Source organism: Molossus molossus, unplaced genomic scaffold (assembly GCF_014108415.1).
Source record: "Molossus molossus isolate mMolMol1 unplaced genomic scaffold, mMolMol1.p scaffold_m16_p_19, whole genome shotgun sequence".
Lineage (NCBI taxonomy): Eukaryota > Metazoa > Chordata > Mammalia > Chiroptera > Molossidae > Molossus > Molossus molossus.
Genome location: NW_023425354.1, coordinates 22,312,480 through 22,332,485, shown reverse-complemented (window position 1 = coordinate 22,332,485; position 20,006 = coordinate 22,312,480). Strand labels below are relative to the sequence as shown.

General features: G+C 41.6%; 1 protein-coding gene across 6 annotated transcripts in view; it reads left to right on the top strand.

Moving 5' to 3' along the window:
• TOM1L1 (target of myb1 like 1 membrane trafficking protein) overlaps positions 1 to 19,879 on the top strand; it is a 57,994-nt gene extending 38,115 nt beyond the window's left edge. The window contains exons 12-16 of one of the 6 annotated variants that reach the window (XM_036268131.1): positions 5,344 to 5,398; positions 14,212 to 14,317; positions 14,765 to 14,849; positions 18,745 to 18,809; positions 19,439 to 19,879. In XM_036268131.1, the coding sequence (XP_036124024.1) occupies positions 5,344 to 5,398; positions 14,212 to 14,317; positions 14,765 to 14,849; positions 18,745 to 18,808 (310 nt within the window). In that variant the 3' untranslated portion in view covers position 18,809; positions 19,439 to 19,879. Of the gene's footprint in view, positions 1 to 5,311; positions 5,399 to 14,211; positions 14,359 to 14,764; positions 14,850 to 18,744; positions 18,810 to 19,438 lie in introns of those variants that run through there. The other 5 variants (XM_036268132.1, XR_004960304.1, XR_004960303.1 and 2 more) reach the window with 5 other exon arrangements.
• Positions 19,880 to 20,006: the final 127 nt, after the last annotated feature.

The window sequence follows — 20,006 nt, the reverse complement described above, 5'->3', positions numbered from 1 at the left end:
AGTTCATATAGCTATTAAGTAGCAGTTCTTTTTACTCTCTGATCTCCTGGGTCTCATACTTCGATGTGTGTGAAGATCATGCAGGTGGCTATTGAAATGTAAAATTGTGGCCCCCCCCCCAAATTCTAATGCAGAAGTAGAGGCAAAATCAACCATCCAAATATCTTAGGCTCTTGACACTTTTCCACCCCTCATGTGTTCATCACAGAACAAATGAGTGATGAGATTATTCAGAATGAGTGATGGAAAACAGTGATGATGGGATACAATCATTGGTCATATGTATAGCCCACTTAGCCAATAGGCTAAGAAGAATAAGAAATGCAGCCCTAGCCGGTTTGGCTCAGCGGTTAGAGCGTTGACCTGCGGTCCAGAGAGACCCGGGTTTGGTTCCTGCTAAGGGCATGTACCTCGGTTGCAGTTTGTCCCTGGCTCTGGTTAGTCGTGCAGGTGGAACCACTCAATGTGTCCCTTTCACGTCGATGTTTTTCTCTCTCTCTTCCTCTCTCCCTCCTGCTCTATCTGAACAAAAAATGGAAAAATGTCCTCAGGTGAGGATAAAAAAAAAAAAAAAGAAATGCCTATAAATGTCTTGCTGGTGTTCCCAGTAGGCCTGAGGGAGGTACCCCATCATTCTCATTTTACACGTGAAGAAGCCGAGACTGAGGAAGATGAACTTGCCAAAAGTTACCCGGCCTGGGCATGAACGGGATTCAGATTCAAGTGAATCTGATTTGAGTGCCTGCTCTCTTTTGTTCTTTCTGCACTTTGATTTGATTTTTAAATTTTTCTTATGGGCCTGGCCAGTGTGGCTCAGTGGATTGAGCGTCGTCCCAGGGACTGAGAGATCCCAGTTCAATTCCCGGTCAGAGCACATGCCCAGGTTGTGGGCTCTCTCACATCAAGGTTTCTCTCTCTCTAAAAAATAAATAAAAACATATTTGAAAATAAATAAAATATTTTAAAATTTTTTCTTTGTGGCAAAATTGATACCCCCCCCCTTTTACATACAGTTCTATGAAATTTAACATATATGTAGATTATGTAACCACCACCACAGCCAGGACACAGAATAGTTCCATCACCCAAAAAACTCCCTTGTGCTATGACTTTATAGTCATACCCTCCCACTCCCAAACCTCAGGAACCATCAATCTGGTCTCTATCACTATAGTTTTGTCTTTTTGAGAATGGTTTGTAAATAGAACCATACAGGATGTAGTCGTTTTTTAAAAGGTTTTGTAAAACTAGTGTTTGCTTCATGTATTTTGAAGCTCTGTTGTTAAGTGTCTATGCATTTAGGATTGTTGACCCTTCTATCATTATGTAATGTCCCCCTTAGTCCCTTGTAATTTTCTTTGCCCCGGGGTCTACTTTGATGCTAATACAGCCATCCTAGCTTTCTTTCGATTGGTGTTTGTTCCATCTTTGTACTTTCAACTACATCAAAATATTTGAAGTGAGTTTCTTATAGAGATCATATTATTGTGCAATGCATTTTTATGTCGTCTCATCATTTGTCTTTAACTGGTATGGTTAGACCATTTCCATTTCGTGTAATTATATGTTTGGATTAAGAGCTACCGTTGTGTAATGTTTTCTCTTTGTTCCCTTTTTCCCTCAGTTTCCTGCATACTTTGGATTATTTGAATGTTTTCAGTATGCCATTTTATCTATTGCGATTTTGACTGTATCTCTGTACAGTTTACATATGAGGACGGGGTCTGGCTGCTCTAGGGATTGCAATATGCGTAACTGTCAAGTCTGCTTAGGACCAGTATTTGACCACTTGAAGTGAAATGTGGAAACCTTATCACATATAGATCCCTCATTTAAACTATAGTTATATGTATTACATCCATATACATTGGGGAAAAACTACCACCAGACAATAGTATAATTTTTGCTTGCAACCCACAAATATATTTCAAAGAACTCAAGAAGAGGCGAACGGTCATATTTACGTAGTATTTACCATTTCTGTTGCTCTTTTATTTTCTTCTGGTACATTTTCCCTTCTCTCTGTAGACTTTCCTTAGCCATTGTTTTAGAGCAGATCTGTCCGCAGCGAAGATCTGTTAGTATTAATTCACTCGAGTATGTCTTTATTTCATATTTGTTCCTGAAGGGTATTTTCACTGGATATAGAATTCTGGATTAACAGTTTATTTCTTCAGCAGTTTTTAAACCTTGCTCCACTCTCTTCTGGCCTAAATGGTTTCTGAGAAACCTACATTCATTCAAATTGTTGCCCCTTATAGATACTGTGCCGAATTCTCTGACTGTGTTTTAAAGAACTTTTTTTTTCCAATTTTGAAGTTTGATTAGGATGCGTCTGGGCATGGATTAAGTTTATTCTGTTTTGGGTTTGCCGAGTGTATTAGTTTCCTGTGGCTACATAAAAAATAAAAAAAATTACCACAAACTGGGTGGTTTAAAACCACAGGAACGTATTTTCTCATAGTTTTAGAGGCTAGAGGTCTGAAATTCAGCAGGGCCACACACCCTTCAGGGCTGCATTCTTTTCTTAAAAAATATGTTTTCATTGAATTTAGAGAGAGGAAAGGAGAGGGAGAGACAGAAACATCATCGATCTGCTGCTTCCTGCATGCCCCCTACTGGGGATTGAGCCCTCAGCCTGGGCCTGTCCTGGGACTGGGAATCAAACCGGCAACCTCTTGGTGCATGGGAAGATGCCCAACCAGCTGAGCCACACCTGCCAGGGCGAGGGCTGCATTCTTTGGCATATTGCCACATCAATCCATTTTCTGTTCCCACCTTCACTGCCTTCTCCTCTGTCTAAAATTTCCACTGCTTTTTTCTCTTTCAAGCTCCCTTGTCATTGGATTTAGGGCCCATTGGAATAATACAGGATGATATTGTCATCTCGAAATCCTTAACTTAAATGCATCTGTAAAGACCCTTTTTCCAAATAAGGCAACATTCTCAGGTTCCAGGAATTAGGACACAGGCATAACGGTTTTTGGGAGCCATCCTTCAATCAACTCCACTGAACTTCTTGAATCTGTGGGTTTATGTCTAGCAACACATTTGTGAAGTTTTCAGCCTTTATTTCTTCAAATACTTTTTCAGCACGATACACTTTCTGCTGTCCTTCTGGGACTCTTGCTGACACAAATGTTAGATCTGTTATCATCATCTCAGATCCCTAGGGTTTCACACTCTTTTTCTTTCTGCTTTTTAGATTGGAAAATTTCTACTGATCTATGTTCAAGTTCACTGATTATTTCCTCTGTCATCCCCATTTGCAGCTGAGATCATTCTGTCATTATTTTTAAACATCAGTTACTGTATTTTTCAGTTCTAAAATTACCATTTGACTCTTCATATTTTGAGTCTCTTTTCTGAGACCACTGTTTCACTCTTTTTCAAGAGTGTTTGCAGTGGCTTGTTGGCGCCTTTGTGTGAGAGCTGCTTTAAAATCTCAGGTGATGTCAGCATCTGCCGATTTGTCTTTTCCCTTGCGATTTGAAATGTGCTAGTTCTTCAAATGCCTAGTAAGTTTGGATTGTATATTGGACAATTTTTTTTTCTTGTTTATCCTTACCCAAGGATATTTTTTCCATTGATTTTTAGAGAGAGTGGAGGGGGTGGGGGGAAGAAACGGAGAGAAAAACATTGGTGTGAGAGAGACACATCAATTGGTTACCTCCCGCGTGTGCTTTGACTGGGGCCGGGGATCGAACCTGCAACCCAGGAATGTGCCCTTGATTGGGAATCAAACCCAAGACCCTTTGTTGCAAGACCCAGTGGTCTAACCATCAGGGCTTGGACATATTTAATGTTATGAGATACTTGATTTATTTTAATCCTATTGAGAATGTTGATATATTTTTTTCCTTTATTGATTTCAGAGAGAGAGGAAGTGAGAGGGGGAGAGAGATAGAAACATCAATGAGCGAGAACATCTATTGGCTGCCTCCTGCATGCCCCCCACTGGGGATTGGGCTCAAAATCTGGGCATGTGTCTTGACCGGGAATTGAACTAGCATCCTTGTGGTGCATGGATCGACGCTCGACCACTGAACCACACTGGCCGTACATGTTGATATTTTTATATTAGGAGGCAAACAACCTTGCTAGCTCGGTTCATGCCTCAGCTTTAACTTGCCTTATGTGTGCTGCGGTTCCCATGCAGCTAAGTTTTCAAAGCCTTTGAAGACCAGTCTCCCATGTGGATCACTTACTGGTCAGTCTGAGGTCTGAACGGCAGGCTGCATGTTCACTTCTCACTGTTTTTGGCATCTGGACTAGGAACAGATCCACAGAGGCACAGATCAGAGGCTGAGCCCAGGATTTCACACACAACTTTATGAGTTTATTTTCCCGAATAAACTCTGGTCCTTGACCTTCCTGGGAATCCCCTTTTCAGTTCTCCAGCCAGAAACGGAGGGTTACTATGTCATGCATTTTCTTCACTGCTTGTGACGGGGACCAAGAGGCAGGACAGAGAGTCAAAAAGAACCAAGGGAAGTTCACCCATCCTCTTGGGATCACAGTTCCACCTGTTGGAGAGGAAGTTTCCCCTCACTCAGAGTTTTAAACCCCTACAGGTCCCTGTTATCTCTGATATTGCTGCAGCCACCTTGGGATTGCCTAGGGTTAGGGGTGTGAGAACAGAGAGAAGAGGGGGCAAATGGGTGCGGGATTCCCAGACTCTGAGCACACTGCTCCTGGAGTGGGGACGAGGAGGCTCCTCCTGGAGATCCGTCTGTCCTCTCTGCCCCCGGCGGGGTTGCGGGCCGAGTTGCATTCAGGTTAGGGAATACCAGAGGAGAAACAATGGTAAGTTCACCAGTGATTCAGTGATGCTCAAAATCTTGTCTTCTTTCCAAATCAGCCTACAAGTATTTACTTTTCAGTCCTCAAATATTTGCCCCGTGCATTCATCCTGTCCAGGTTTTCTGGTTCCATGTATGGGAGAGACAAGGTGAAGTGTGTTTATTCCATCTTACCCAGAGCCATAACCTTCCCCTGTTCCTTCCTAACCTCCACTCTGCATCGCCTCTCATTCTTCATGAAGTGATGGTACAGTTGCTGCTCAGCTGAAAACACAAGGCTCTGATTTTACTAGTGTACTGCGCATGCTCCAGTGTCTCAGGGCTACCCTGCCAAGGGACGGTGCTGTCTTTACCCTCTGGTACTTGGGCATCATGCCCTGGTGGGCACTGAAACCATTTGGAATTGCTTTATAAAATTAATGCTTTTGTATAGTCTAAAGGTACATTTTATATTTCATTTTTAGGCCAGGAAAGTCATCTTACTTTTTGCATTTGTGTTCTCGCTGTAGGGTAATCATGCTGTGTTATCACACTATCCTAGGTTTGCCCAAAGGACCAGCCCCAACCTTGCCTCAAGAAGCCATACATACGAGAATGTAAGTAATGAAACCCTTTCCTGGTGGAGCACCTAGTCAGATTATCGTGACCAAAAAGAAACTCCTGGTTGTCAATTCTAATGTTACTCTCAATGTCTCTTTGTATTTATAATGTGTTGATGTAGCCCTCATTAAGAATTTGCAGTACTGTCTTTTTAATCTTTTATTTAATGTTTTAAATTATAGTCGGCATACAATATTATGTTAGTTTCAGGTGTACAACACAGTGATTAGACATGTATTTAACTTACAAGGTGTTCATCCTAATAAATCTAGTACCCATCTGACACTATACATAGTTATTACATTATTGACTATATTCCGTATGCTGTAGCTCACATCCCCATGATTATTTTATAACTGGCAATTTGTACTTCTTAGTCCCTTCCCCCTTTCACCCTGCTCCCCAAGCCCCCTTCCATCTGGCAACCATCAAAATGTTCTCTGTATATATGTGTTTGTTTTTGTTTTGTTTGTTATTTAGAGCCCACACACAAGTAAAATGCTATTGTCTTTTTCTGCATGACTTATTTATAGATGAATAAAGTAAGGTGGTACATATATACAACGAAATGTTACTAAGCCATAAAAAAGAATGAAATCTTGTATTTGGCAACAACATGGATGTTCCTAGAGGGTATTTTGCTGAGTTAAATAAATCAGACAGAGAAATATTTTAAATCTTTTAAGAGAGCCCTGGCCAGTGTGGCTGCTGGTTCAAGCATCATCCTGTAGTACAATACAAGGTGGTGGGTTTGATTCCCGGTCAGGGCACATGCCTGGGTTGCAGGCTCCATCCCCAGGAGGGAGCATGCAGGAGGCAGCTGATCGATGTTTCTATCTCTCTCTCTCTCTTCCTCTCTCTCAAATCAATAAAAACATATTTAAAAAAAAATTATCCTCTAAACCCACTTATCTCCTCTAAACCCACCCATGATTTTCTTCCTCACTCCATTGTTCTCAGTAAAAGCCTAAGATGCAGATCTGACCCCTGCCATTACCTCTGCAGCCTCACCTGTCCCCTCTCCCTTGCTCACTCTGCTGCAGCCACATTGGCCTCCCTCACTTCGGGGCATACGACCTTGTGTGTCCCCTCAGATTTTCGCAGGGCCTGCTGCAGAATCAGGGCTCCTCTCACTGTCTGCGGTGGTGAGACATTCCCTGCTCACTAAGGTCACAGCAGTATCCCACCCAGCCTCTCCTGTCCTTGTGACCCTGCTTTTTCCTTAGAGCACTTGCCACCTGACATCTGTTTACATTTGCTGAACATCTCTCCATGAGGGCAGGGATTTGGCCTGTTTTATTTATTGCTCTATTTGTAGTGCCTGGCATCTAGTCGGCGCCCAGGACATATTTGTGCAAGAAATGAGGAGAATTACAAGAAATGTATTTTGCCCTGGCCCGTTTGGCGCAGCGGTTAGAGCATCGGCCCGCGGACCAGAGAGTCCCGGGTTCGGTTCCCTCTAGGGGCACGTACCTTGGTTGCAGTTTGTCCCTGGTCCTGGTTGGGGTTCTGTGGGTGGCAGCCAGTCTATGTGTCCGTTTCACATCGATGTTTCTCTCCCTCCCTCCCGCTATATCTGGAGATAAATGCAAAACTGTCCTCGGCTGAGGATTAAAAAAAAAAAAATTAAAAAGTCTATCTTTCTAATTAAGACTTTTTAAAAATTAATTTATTTATTTTTGTTACAGTTGTTTCTCCTTTTTCCCCAACTAATATCCACCCCCCCCGCCCTGTCCCCAGCTTTGTTGTTCATGTCCGTTGTTCATACATACATACATATAAGTTCTGTGGTTTATCTGCCCCCTACACTCACTCTTGGGATTGTTAGTTTGTGCCCTTCCACGTCTCTGGGACTACTCCGTTCCTCAGACTGTTATGTTCATTATATTGCACAAATAAGTGAGACCATGTGATATTTGTCTTTTTCTGCTTGGCTTGTTTCACTTAGGATAATACTCTCCAGGTCCCTCCATGTCATCTCAAAGGATAAGTGATCTTTCTTTCTTACAGCTGCATAGTACTCCATTGTGTATGTGTACCACTGCTTTTTTACCCATTTGTCTACTGATGGACATTTGGGCTGTTTTCAGCTATTGTAAATAGTGCTGCTATGAACATGGGGGTACATATTTTTCTTCTGATGGGTGTTTCAGGCTTCTTAGGGTATATTCCTAGAAGTGGGGTCACCAGGTCAAATGGCAGTTCAATTTTTAATTTTTTGAAGTAACACCATATTGTTTTCCGTGGTGGTTGCACCAGTCTGCATTCCCACCAGCAGTGTACAAGAGTCCCCTTTTCTCCTCACCCTCGACAAAACCTGTTTGATGATTTGTTGATGGAGGCCATTCATTCTGACAGGTGTGAGGCGATACCTCATTGTTGTTTTATTTTATTTATTTATTTATTTTTTTATCCTCACCCAAGGACATTTTTCCATTTTTTGTACAGATAGAGTGGGAGGGAGAGAGAGGAAGGGAGAGAGGGAAACATCGATGGCTGCCACCTGCACGACCAACCAGGGCCGGGACAAACTGCAACCGAAGTACGCGCCCTTAGCGGGAACCGAACCCGGGTCTCTCCGGACCGCAGGCCGACGCTCTAACCGCTGAGCCAAACTGGCCAGGGCACCTCATTGTTGTTTTAATTTGCACCTCTCTGATGATTAGTGATGTTGAGTATTTCTTCATATGTCTCTTAGCCATTTGTATGTCCTGTTTGCAGAGGTGTCTATTTAGTTCCTCTACCCATTTTTTAATTGGGTTCTTTGTCTTCTTTTTGTTGAGCTGAATGAGCACTATATATTTTAGAAATTAACCCCTTATCTGATATATCATTGGCAATTATGCTCTCCCATAGAGTGGGTTGCCTTTCCATTTTGGTGGTTGTTTCTTTTGCTGTGCAGAAGCTTTTGAGTTTGATGTAGTCCCATGTGTTCATTTTCTCTTTTGTTTCTGTTGCCTTAGGTGATGTATCAGTGAAAATTCTGCTGCGTATGATGTCTGAAATGTTGTTGCCTACAGTTTCTTCTAGGATTGTTATGGATTCACAAGTCACATTTAAGTCTTTTATCAATTTTGAGTTTATTCTTGTGAATGGTGTAAGTTGATGGTATAGTTTCGTTTTTTTGCACGTAGCTGTCCAATTTTCCCAACACCATTTATTGAAGAGACTGTCTTGACTCCACTGTATGCTCTTGCCACCTTTGTCAAATATTAATTGAGCATAATGTCTTGGGTCCATTTCTGGGTTCTCTATTCTGTTCCATTGATCTGTCTGCCTGTTCTTGCACTAGTACCAGGCTGTTTTGATTACAGTGATTTTGTAGTGTAACCTGAAATCTGCTGATATGATTCCTCCAACTTTGTTCTTTTTTTTCAAGATTGGTGTGGCTCTTCGGGGTCATTTTTGGTTCCATATGAACTTTTGAAATATTTGTTCTAGTTCTCTGAAATATATCATTGGTATTTTGATGGGGATTGCATTGAATCTATAGATTGCTTTGGGTAGTATGGACATTTTAATGATGTTAATTCTTCCAATCCATAAACAAGGTATGTGCTTCCACTTTTTTATATCTTTCTCTATTTCTTTTTTCAATGACCTGTAGTTTTCTGGGAATAGGTCCTTTATTTCTTTGGTTAAGTTTATTCCTAGGTATCTTAATTTTTTTTCTGCAATGGTAAATGGGATTGATTTTTTAGTTTCTCTTTCTGTGAGTTCATCACAGGTGTATAAGAATGCCATTGATTTCTTGACGTTAATTTTGTATCCTGCTACTTTGTCAAATTCATTTATTAAGTCTAGTAAATTTTTGATGAAGTCTTTGGAGTTTTCTACATATAGTATCATGTCATCTATGGATAATGACAGTTTCACTTTCTCCTTTCTAATTTGGATCCCTTTTATATTTTCTTCCTGTCTGATTGCTGTGGCTAAGACTTCCAGTACTATGTTAAATAAGAGTGGCGAAAGTGGGCATCCTTGTCTTGTTCCTGTTCTTAAAGGAAATGCTTTTAGTATTTTCCCAGTGAGTGTGATGTTGGCTGTAGGTCTTTCATATATGGCCTTTATTATGTTGAGATATGATCCCTTTATTTTTTTATCAGAAATGGGTGCTGAATTTTATTGAATGCTTTTATATGATCATATAGATATGATCATATGATTTTAACTTTCATTTTGTTTATGTGATGTATCACATTTATTGATTTGCGAATATTGTATCAGCCTTGCATCCCTGGGATGCATCCCACTTGGTCATAATGAATAATTTTTTTGATGTATTGCTGGATTCAATTTGCTAGTATTTTGTTCAGAATTTTGGCATCTATGTTCATAGGGGATACTGGCCTATAGTTTTCTTTCTTTGTAGTGTCTTTTTCTGGTTTTGAAATTAGAATTATGCTGGCCTCATAAAACAAGTTTGGAAGTCTTCTTTCTTCTTGAATTTTTTGAAATAGTTTGAGGAGAATGGGTATTAGTTATTCTTTGAATGTTGGGTAAAATTCCCCTGTGAAGCTGTCCAGGCCTGGGCTTTTGTTTGCTGGGAGAGTCTTGATTACATCTTCAATTGCTTTTGTTGTCATCGGTCTGTTCAAGTTTTCTCTCTTTCCGGTTCAGTTTTGGGAGACGATGTGTTTGTAGAAAATTGTCCATTTCGTTTAGATTGTCGAATTTGTTGCCATATAATTGTTCATAATATTTGTTAACGATCCTTTGTATTTTGTCAGTTATTATTTCTTCTCTTTCATTTGTGATATTGTGTATTTGCGTTCTCTTTGTTTCTTGATGAGTCTGGCTAAGGGTCCATCAATCTTGTTTATCTTTTCAAAGAACTAGCTCTTTGTTTCATTGATCCTTTGAATTGTTTTTGTTTTTGTTTTTGTCTCCATGCCATGTATTTCTGCTCTGATCTTTACTGTTTCCTTCCTTCTACTTGCTCTGGAGTTTTCTTTCTGTTTGCTTTCTAGTTCTTTAAGTTGTGAAGTTAGACAGTCAATTAGAAATTGTCCTTGCTTCTTGAGGTAGACCTGTAGTGCTATGAACTTCCCTCTCAGAACTGCTTTCGCTGCATCCCACAGATTTTGTGTTATTGTGTGTTCATTTTCATTGGTTTCCAGAAGTTTTTAATTTCTTCCTGATCTCCATGGTAACCCATTCATTGTTCAGTAATATGCTATTTAGCCTCCATGTGTTGAAATGTCTTTGCATGTTCTTGTTGCAATTGATTTCTAGTTGCATACCATTGTGATCTGAGAAAATGCTTGATATAATTGCAATCTACTTGAACTTGTAGAGACTTTGTTTGTGCCCTAACATGTGATCTATCTTTGAGAATGTCCCATATGCACTTGAGAAGAATGTGAATTCTGCAGTTTTGGGGTGTAATTCTCTGTAGATATCGATTAAATCCATTTGATCTAGTGCTTCATTTAGAGTCTGTGTTTCCTTGTTAATATTTTGTCTAGAAGATCTATCCAGTAATGTCAGCGGGGTGTTGAAGTCCCCTGCTATGATTACATTGCTGTTGATTTCTTCTTTGAAGTCCTCCAGAAGATTTTTAATATATGTTGGTGCTCCTATATTGGGTACATATATGTTTATCAAGGTTATATCTTCCTGTTGGATAGATCCTTTCAATATTATGTAGTGGCTTTCTTTGTCTCTAGTTATGGTCTTCATTTTGAAATCTACTTTATCAGGTATGAGTATTGCTACCCCAGCTTTTTTTTTGTCTTTTGTTTGCTTGAAAGATTTTTTCCCATCCCTTCACTTTCAACCTATGTGAGTCTTTTGTTGTGAGGTAGGTCTCTTGTAAATAACATATATGTGAGTCATGCTTTCTTATCCAGTCAGCTATTCTGTGTCTTTTTATCAGAGCATTCAAACCATTCACATTTAAGGTGATAATTGATATGTACTTATTTATTGCCATTTTTGTTTAATGTGGTTCTACTTTTCTTCCCATTTCTTCTACTAATTACAGCAGTCCTTTTAGCATATCTTGTAGTGTTGATATATTCCCTTAGCCTTTTGTTGTCTGGAAAGCTCTTTATTTGACCTTCTATTTTGAATGATAGCCTTGCTGGGTAGAGTAGTCTTGGATTCAGATCCTTGTTTTTCATGACCTTGATTACTTCATGCCACTCCCTTCTGGCCTGTTTCTGTTGAGAAGTCAGCTGAGAGCCTCATGAGGTTTCCTTTGTAGGTAACCTGTTGCTTCTCTCTTGCTGCCTTTAGGATTCTCTCTTTGTCTTTAATTTTTGGCAGTTTGATTACTATGTGTCTTGGTGTGGGCCTGTTTGGGTTCTTCTTACTTGGGGCTCTCTGTGCTTCTTGAACTTGAATGCTTTCTTCCTTCACCAAGTTAGGAAAGTTTTCTGTCTCTATTTCTTCAAATATATTCTCTAACCCTTGCCCATTTTCTTCCTCTTCGGGGACTCCTATGATGCGAATGTTATTACGTTTCCAGTTGTCCCACTATCTCTGTGGGTTTTGGAGCCTGCCAAATTTTCCCTGTGGTTGTTGGTGTTCTGCTTTTTGTGGCTCCCTCTACTGGGTTTGGAAGAGCCAGGGCAGGCCCACGTTAAACACCACTGTCAAGTCTTACTTTCCTGGGTAGATTTGCAATTCCAGGAAAGGTTCAGTTATTCTCTAGCTTTTTCCTGGAGGCTAGTAGTCTCAGTTACTCAGTGCCTTGGAATGTAGCCCTGGTGTTCTGCACAAGAGGATTTCCAGAGGATGGGATAGATGCTGGTTGTTAATGAGCCTCAATTTGCATTTCTTTGCCTCACCTGGGAAAGGCTGACTGCACTGAGGGGGGGGTGGGGGAGGCTGCTGCTTTTCCCCACAGCTCTGGGAAGGAACACACTGGCCACCATCCTTTGTGGTCACAACTCAGCAAAACTCTGAGTGCCCTCCAAATCCCGATTGTCCCCCCCAGAGTTCTAGCCCAGTCTGCCCTCCTTCTGCAGTAGCCCCCAGGTGAGTGGCTGTGGCTATTTTAGCGCTCTGTCTGGGTTCTCTGGGCTGTGGAGTGGGTTTGGTCTTTATTCCCCAAGGGTGCTGCTCACAGCTAAGACTGCTGCTGTCCATGGGCTCCCAGCCCGCCACCCTCTCGTGCCTCCACAGATCCTACCAGTGCCCCTGGTTATATGGTCCTGTCCTGCTGCTTTTCTGTTGCTTTTTTTTACGAGGATTTGTGTTTATTTTAGTTGTAATTCTTGTGTGGTCCTGGGAGATCGTCTGTGTAGCTTCCATTCACTCCGCCTCCATTTTCACATCTTCTATGCCTATCTTGTGTGCAGTTGGGTCGCACGAGTGAGGGTGCCCCCACACCCTGCAGGTCCCACGGGTAACTGGATTGCACAGTCCCTTTGGGGACCAGGCTCTATGCCTGTTATGGGCTGCTGGGTCGCACAGGCCTCTCTGGTGCTTAAGCACCCTGCAGGTCCTTTGGGTAACTGGATGGCACAGTCCCTGCAAGGTCGCACAGGCCTCTCTGGTGCTTCAGCACCCCACAGGTCCCGTGGCTAACTAGATCGCACAGTCCCTGCTGGGTCACACAGGCCTCTCTGGTGCCCCTGCACCCTGCAGGTCCTGTGGGCGGGCAGCTGGATCGCACCAGTCTCTCTGGGGCTCCAGCTTCCCACTGCTCTTGTGAGCTGCTGGACCTCACAGGCCCCTGTGGAGCCCCAGGTCTTGCTGCTGGCGGCTGGGGAGTGCTGCTGCCCTGTGGGGCTCAACTCCTGCGCAGCTTTTGCTGTAGCTTTTGGGGTGGGTCTCAGCTGCTGGTCTGTGCTTCTGTTGCCTGGGGATGGATGTCTGCTCCCCAGCCTCTGTTGCTGGGGGTGTATCTGGACTCTGATCGGGCTGCTACTGTGGGGGATGGTGCTGGGCTCCAGGCTGTCTGCGGCTTCCATGACCAGCACCTTGGCAGCTCCACTACTGTGCACCAGTCCGTGTTGACACAGAGTGTCCACTTGTCCCATGGTGCTAGGTGCTCTGGTGGGCTCAGGTTGCTGGGGCCTAGCCGCTCCCACTGCCTCCTCCCAGGGAAGACCCCGGATCTCCCAAAACAGTGGGGCCTCCCCGCAGGCAGGGAGAAGCCCCTGAAGGGCCGCTCACCGCGGTAGCCGGTGCTCCGTCCACAGCACAGGCGGCTCTGTACTGCTCGGGTGTGGTCGTCCACCTTCACGTCCACTCACACTCTCCCACTAGCTCACTCTCTCACACTCACCCTCCCTCCGGTCCTGTGCGCCGCCATCTTCCTCCTCTAATTAAGACTTTTAATCTTTGTTAGTCCTTTTCAAATGTCATCACTTGATGTCTTTAGGGTCAAGATACTTTTTCCCTGTTTGTGGCTGAGATTTTGTATCTAGTGAAACAGCAGAATCTGGACTGAGCTATACAGGGTGGGGCAAAAGTAGGTTTATAGTTGTGAATATATGAAACAGTTTATTCTTGTATTATTATTAATTATTGTGTTATTTTCCATACGAACTACTGTTGCCCCACCCTGTATATTCCTGCTTTAATTTCTTTTGAAGCAACATGTTTATTCGGAATTTTACATGGGAAATGAGGTGCAGTGGGCATGGAACCAGACAGTAAAGCAGTACATTTTATAGGTGGTTATTACCTAAAAAACGAAAATAATGGTTCATAATTACTAATTCTTGTCCAGTTGAGAGTATACGGTTCTTAGAATAGTGCCACTTGGAAGGCTAGGAATCTAAATAATAAAAAAAAAAAAAAAAGAAAACTTATCGAAGAATGTTTATTTGAACATGCACTCTGCTTTCTTCAGTTTTCGGAACATTCATCTTCAGTGTTACTACAGCCAGTGAGTGTCCAGACCATTCCGGCCACCCCATCAGACCAGAGACTGCCACCCTTGCCAGGCAATCACCCAGGTAGTCGACGCCCTATTATTTGCATCAAATGAGGAAAAATAGTGAGACTGCATGAGTCCTCCAGAGATTTATTGGTAATCGAAAATAAACTTATAGAGGAAAAATTAGAGGAGTTTATTTGCATTTTTAAGTTCCATGGAGTAAATTTAGGGCAAATACCATTATGACTGGCATTAGGAATTGTAAAAATGTGTGCATTGTGCTGAATCTTGTATTTGGAGTACTGAGGGTGAATTACCCCACAGGTGAAGTTTGAAATCTTTTTGTTATATAGATTTGTCGCACACAGGAGTGGTATTAGAACGACAGTGTATTTGTTTCTGGTTGTCACTGTTTGTTAGGATCTCATGTTTGAAGTCTAAATCATAAAGAGAATACTAATTGTGCCTACTCCCTCAGACAGCATAATGTGTGTTTACCGCTTTTTTTTTTCTTTCTTGCCTAAAGCGATGACAAAGAATGATCTCCAGCCACCACCCAATTACTACGAGGTAATGGAGTTTGATCCCTTAGCTCCTGCTGTCACGACAGAGTAAGTCATTTACAAAATGATTAATTTATGTTTTGCCTTGGTTCTCTTTGGTAGCAGAGCTAACAGGGCTTGCTTAGACATTTAACTTTGCTTAGATCTTGGCACAAATGGATGACCTTATTAAAAATGACTTATGAGGTTTTATGGGAGCTGTTGCTCTTAATGGTCTTACCACTCTCAGCCTTGTGACTGAAACATAAAAATGCTGGGGCTGCACATTAAGAAGTAACCGGAGCCATCTCACGCATTAATGGATTCCTCGTGGACGCCCTGGCAGAAAGTCAGGTGCTCTCCCGCCTGAGAGGGGCACTAGTCACTGATTAATAGCAGAGTGACACCACACTGATGGGCTATTTGAGCTGTTCTTTGACTGCTGATCCCCCGCTACATATGACAACAATGTGCTTGGATTAATAAAACATTAGTGTAAAAATTATTTAACTTGAATTCCTTAAAGTACCATTATTTTATGATACCCTGTTGGTCAAGTGTATATAAATACAGGGTGTCCCCAAAATATATATATACAGGGTGTCTGTAGATTCTATTACATTTTAAAAATGAAATGTATTTTAATAAACAGTGGCTTTATAATTACTCAAAATTGTATATACATTCTTTTGGGACACCCTATACTTTGATTGACTGAAGGTTACCCCCAAAATTATTAAAAATGATGAAAGCAAGTTTATGGAAATCCTTGTTCATAAATTAGCAGCCAGGAGGCTGTCTCTGCCTGTTGCTGTTTCATTTGACTAGTGCAAAATTTAAATTATGCATTTAAGCCCAGCCAGTGTGAGTCAGTGGACTGAGTGTCCTTCCATGGACTGAGAAGTCCCGGTTCGATTCCCAGTCAGGGTGCATGTCCAGGTTGTGGGCCCGATCCCCAGTAGGGGGCATGCAGGAGGCAGCCACTTGATGTTTCTCTCACACATCAATGTTTCTCTCTCAAAATAATCAATAAACACATATTTTTTTTTTTAAAATGCACTTAAAAATTAATTGCTAACAGTTAAACACTTGGGTATTTATTTAAAAAATACATCTGGATGCCAGGTATTTAAAATGCCAGGTCTACATTTTTACATGCTAGCCATAGGTTGGGGCTGAGGAGGGGCTGCCTCCTTCAGACTGGGCAGGCTCTGTAGTCCACCAGCCTCCCTTCCCCTGTAGTCCACCAGCCTCCGTAGTCCACCAACCCCACCCCCCACCCCCGCCACCTGCATGCTTTCTTTGACTTGCCTGACATGTGTAGAAATTTGAGGTTTTGACCCCTAGTTTAAATGTAGTGATCCATTTTGGAATAATTAATGGATAAATCTTAATAGACTTACATGCTCATTAAATAATGTTTTCCTAACAGGATTTGACATTTCCCTAGTTCATTCTGCTTGATAAAGTTATCACTGAATGTGTTAGTGGTTTAAGGAATTAGAAATTGGTTAAACTAGATATGCTGTCTGGAAACTGAATTTTTTAAACCAGTTTTTGCATCCAAATAAGAACAGGAAGTTATTCTAGTTTACTGGGAGAGTTTTAAGTAGATATGGCGGTGCAACAGCCATTAAAGGCGAGACAGTAAACAGCTGGAGAGGCGAAGCTTAGGAATTCTCTACCCTCTATGGTTCTTCCTTTCGGGGGAGTAAGGGTGTCTCACCCTTTGACAGTCTCATGAAATCCAGGGAACTCTAAAGGAAAAGCACACAATGTTGCAGAGAAGTTTTGGGATTTTCACATCACTGGTTGTCTGTGAACTCCAGGTATATGAGATATTTATGAGGATATGCACACATACCTGCACACGATTCATTCATTTCCCAAATACACTGAACACTAACAGTGACTGGCCCAACTGATCATGTTGAACAAGAGACATGCTCCCTGTCCTCGTGGAGGTTAAATCTAGTGTGGAGGCAGAAATTAAATCAGCAGGCAGAAAAATGTTTACAATATGCGTTAATGATATGAAAGAATATGGTGACTTAACACTATAATAGGAAGGACTAATTTAAATGAAGGTTAGAGAAAGCTTGAGGAAGTGGCATTAAAGTTAAGATTGCGATTGTTTTAGTCAAGTGACAGGTTTGGGAATCGGTGTTAAGAGGCCCAGGGAACACCTGGTACTACGACCCAGAGGAGAGAGTTTGGTACATTCAAGGAAAGGGAAAAGCCAAGAGCCAAGAGGCAACAGGGAACCTTTATCAGGTGTGGAAACTGCCAGTTAGAAACCAAAAAAAGGGAGCACACAACTGTGACGAACATCAGTGAGAGGACAAGATGAGGACTGAAAACTAGATAATGGATTAAGTAACAGGAAATCATTGATTTCAGTAAAAGCCACTTTTTCTGGTAGATGGATGGGGATAGAAGCCACATTTCAGCGCATTGATAAGTTAGAAGTGGAGTAGTGACACATGACATGAGATGCTGGAAGTGGTTTGGCAGCTAGAGGGCTCCTGAGCTGATTCCCCTTAGCAGACATGGGATTACGGGCTGCATTGTTGAGGCTGGAGCACCTATGAATGCTGAGGGGTAGGACCCAGTAGACAGGGAGGAGGATTACTAAAGGAGGTAACTGAGAAACCAGGGCTGGAGAGGATCACAGAAGTAGATGATGTTGCAGATGAAAACAGACTTGAAGATTCGGGAAGATGAGGAAGTTTCCATGTCAAGGCATTTAATTTATTAATAAATGAGGCTTCTGCCCTGGCCGGTTTGGCTCAGCAGTTGGAGCGTCAGCCTGCGGTCCTGAGAGACCGGGGTTCGGTTCCTGCTAAGGGCACGTGCCTCGGTTGCAGTTTGTCCCTGGCCCTGGTCGGTTGTGCGGGTGGCAGCCACTCGATGTGTCCCTTTCACATCGATGTTTCTCTCTCTCTCTCTGTTCCTCTCTCTCCCTCCCACTCTACCTGAACAAAAAATGGAAAAATGTCCTCGGGTGAGGATAAAAAAAACAAAAACAAAAAAGAAATGAGGCTTCTGACTCAGTGAGAGGAGATCGCAGACTTGAGGAGAGTGAAGGAAGTTGGAATAGTTTTGTGGAAAATGAAGACAAAACTTATTAGGGAAACTTTTTAATATATCTGGACAACGCTGGGGCTTTCATGCCAGTGATCAAGGCTTCAGAGTGGTTTCTCTGACATTCCTTCAGCCATGTATTACTGTGTATGAATGTTATGTTTATAGATATTTCCTAGCCACAAACATCTAAGACATAAAAAGAACTGAATAAAGGATGTCACAGAAAAATTATTTTATATAATATATAAAGTACAAAGATGACATTTAAGCTAAAGATGGCTCAGGAGCTCTGGCCAGTTCGGCTGAGCAGTTAGAGGTTGGCCCGCAGACTAATGAATCACGGGTTCAGTTCCGGTCAAGGGCACACACCTCAGTTGCAGTTTTTTCCCAGCCCTGGTTGGGTTGTGCAGGAGGCAACCAGTCAATGTGGCTCTATCACATCAATGTCTCTGTCTCTCTCTCTCTCCCCCCCTCACTATCTGGTAAGTAGAAAAAAAATATAGCCTCAGGTGAGGAATAAAAACAAAAAGATAGCTCAGGAGTTTGGACTGTAATAACATAGGTTAAACCAGCTGAAATCAATGTATTTTTTAAATGTTTTAAAATAAGGAAAAGCTGAACAAATTTTTTTTTAAAGCAAACGCCAACTGTCCAAATTGTAGCCATATTTTTCATTAAATCACAATTAAAACGAATTGATTCTATATTCTTAAGATGCATAGAAATTGCACCATTAGGATCTAAGGATGCTATAATGTAAGATTCAGGGAAGAGAGTTTTGTTTTTATTCACTTACACAGCCTGAAGAGCTAAGGGCACTAGATTTTTAGTTAAGATGATATATGACCCTTCTGCCACAATGGCTTGTTTGTTTCAGAGCTATTTATGAAGAAATTGATGTTCATCACCACAAAGGCTCTCAAAACCATAGTGACTGTTGAGGTAAAGACTTCCACTTGTACAACTTTCATGCCACATTCTATGATTTCCGTGTCATTATCACTCTCTACTTTTTGTACTGACATTTTGTAAGGGCCACCTGAGTCTCAGACACTTTGATGAGTGAAATAATATTATACAAGTTCCTCCAAATCAGTCTAGTGAACTGTTTGTTCAATAATGAAATACATTCTTTGTGATCTTAGTTAACTAAAAATAATAAATCTTGGGAAAGCAGAAATTGGTTTGTGTATAGAAATATTGATGTGAACAAAAACAGATGATCAATGAAAACTTTTTAGCACTGGAATCAATTTGTCTTTTATGTGCGATTAATACCTATTAACTGAGACTGGTAGAAGCCATTCATTGTTAGCCCAGACAGGTCTGGATTATTTCTATTGGCTCTACTAGTCATCCCATTTATTAATGAATGCATGACTACTAATAGCCTATTAACCTTAATTATTACCTTCACACTCACTGCCCCCCACCCAAGGAAATGGTACTTTCCCGCCTTTCCTCTACTAGTTGTGGCTCTCTGATTGTCAAGGAATGGGGAGAGGAGAGGATGGGAGCGATGGCTGACCATCTTCTATTTGTTCTTCTATTTGTTCTTCTATTTGTTCTAGGTGGAAGTGAACGACCAGCTCACTAGCTGCATTCAGGGCAACAACTCTCTAAGAGATAGACCCTGCCCAGCGTTGAGGCCCAGAAGACAAAACCTACCAACACATCAAAAACCATGGTAGAAAATGTCTCCTCTACAATAGTGAAATTTAAACAGAAGAGGAACAGCTCAAGGTTTATCTCAAAAAAACTTGGTTTTAACATATATTCGCTTAAACCTTCAAAGAAGAAAAATTCGTTGTACTGAGGCCAACCAGGTTAATAGGAGCATCTTATGCTTCACGGGTTTTCCTACATTTAGAAATCATCACATGGCTGTGATGAGAGGAGATGAATATAATTCTGATTAGATATAAGCACGAAATGTGAGAAACTCAATATATCATTCAGGAAGAATAGTGCGTGCCTTCATTTCAATGAAGTCAAATAGAAAAGTCAATTTGTACTTCTTTATAAATAATATTCTAATTTAGAATTATAAATGTAAAAACCTTAATATTGTAGTTTATATTTCAGGTACCCTGAGGACACTACATCAAGTTGCCTTTAAATAAGATTCTTTATAATACT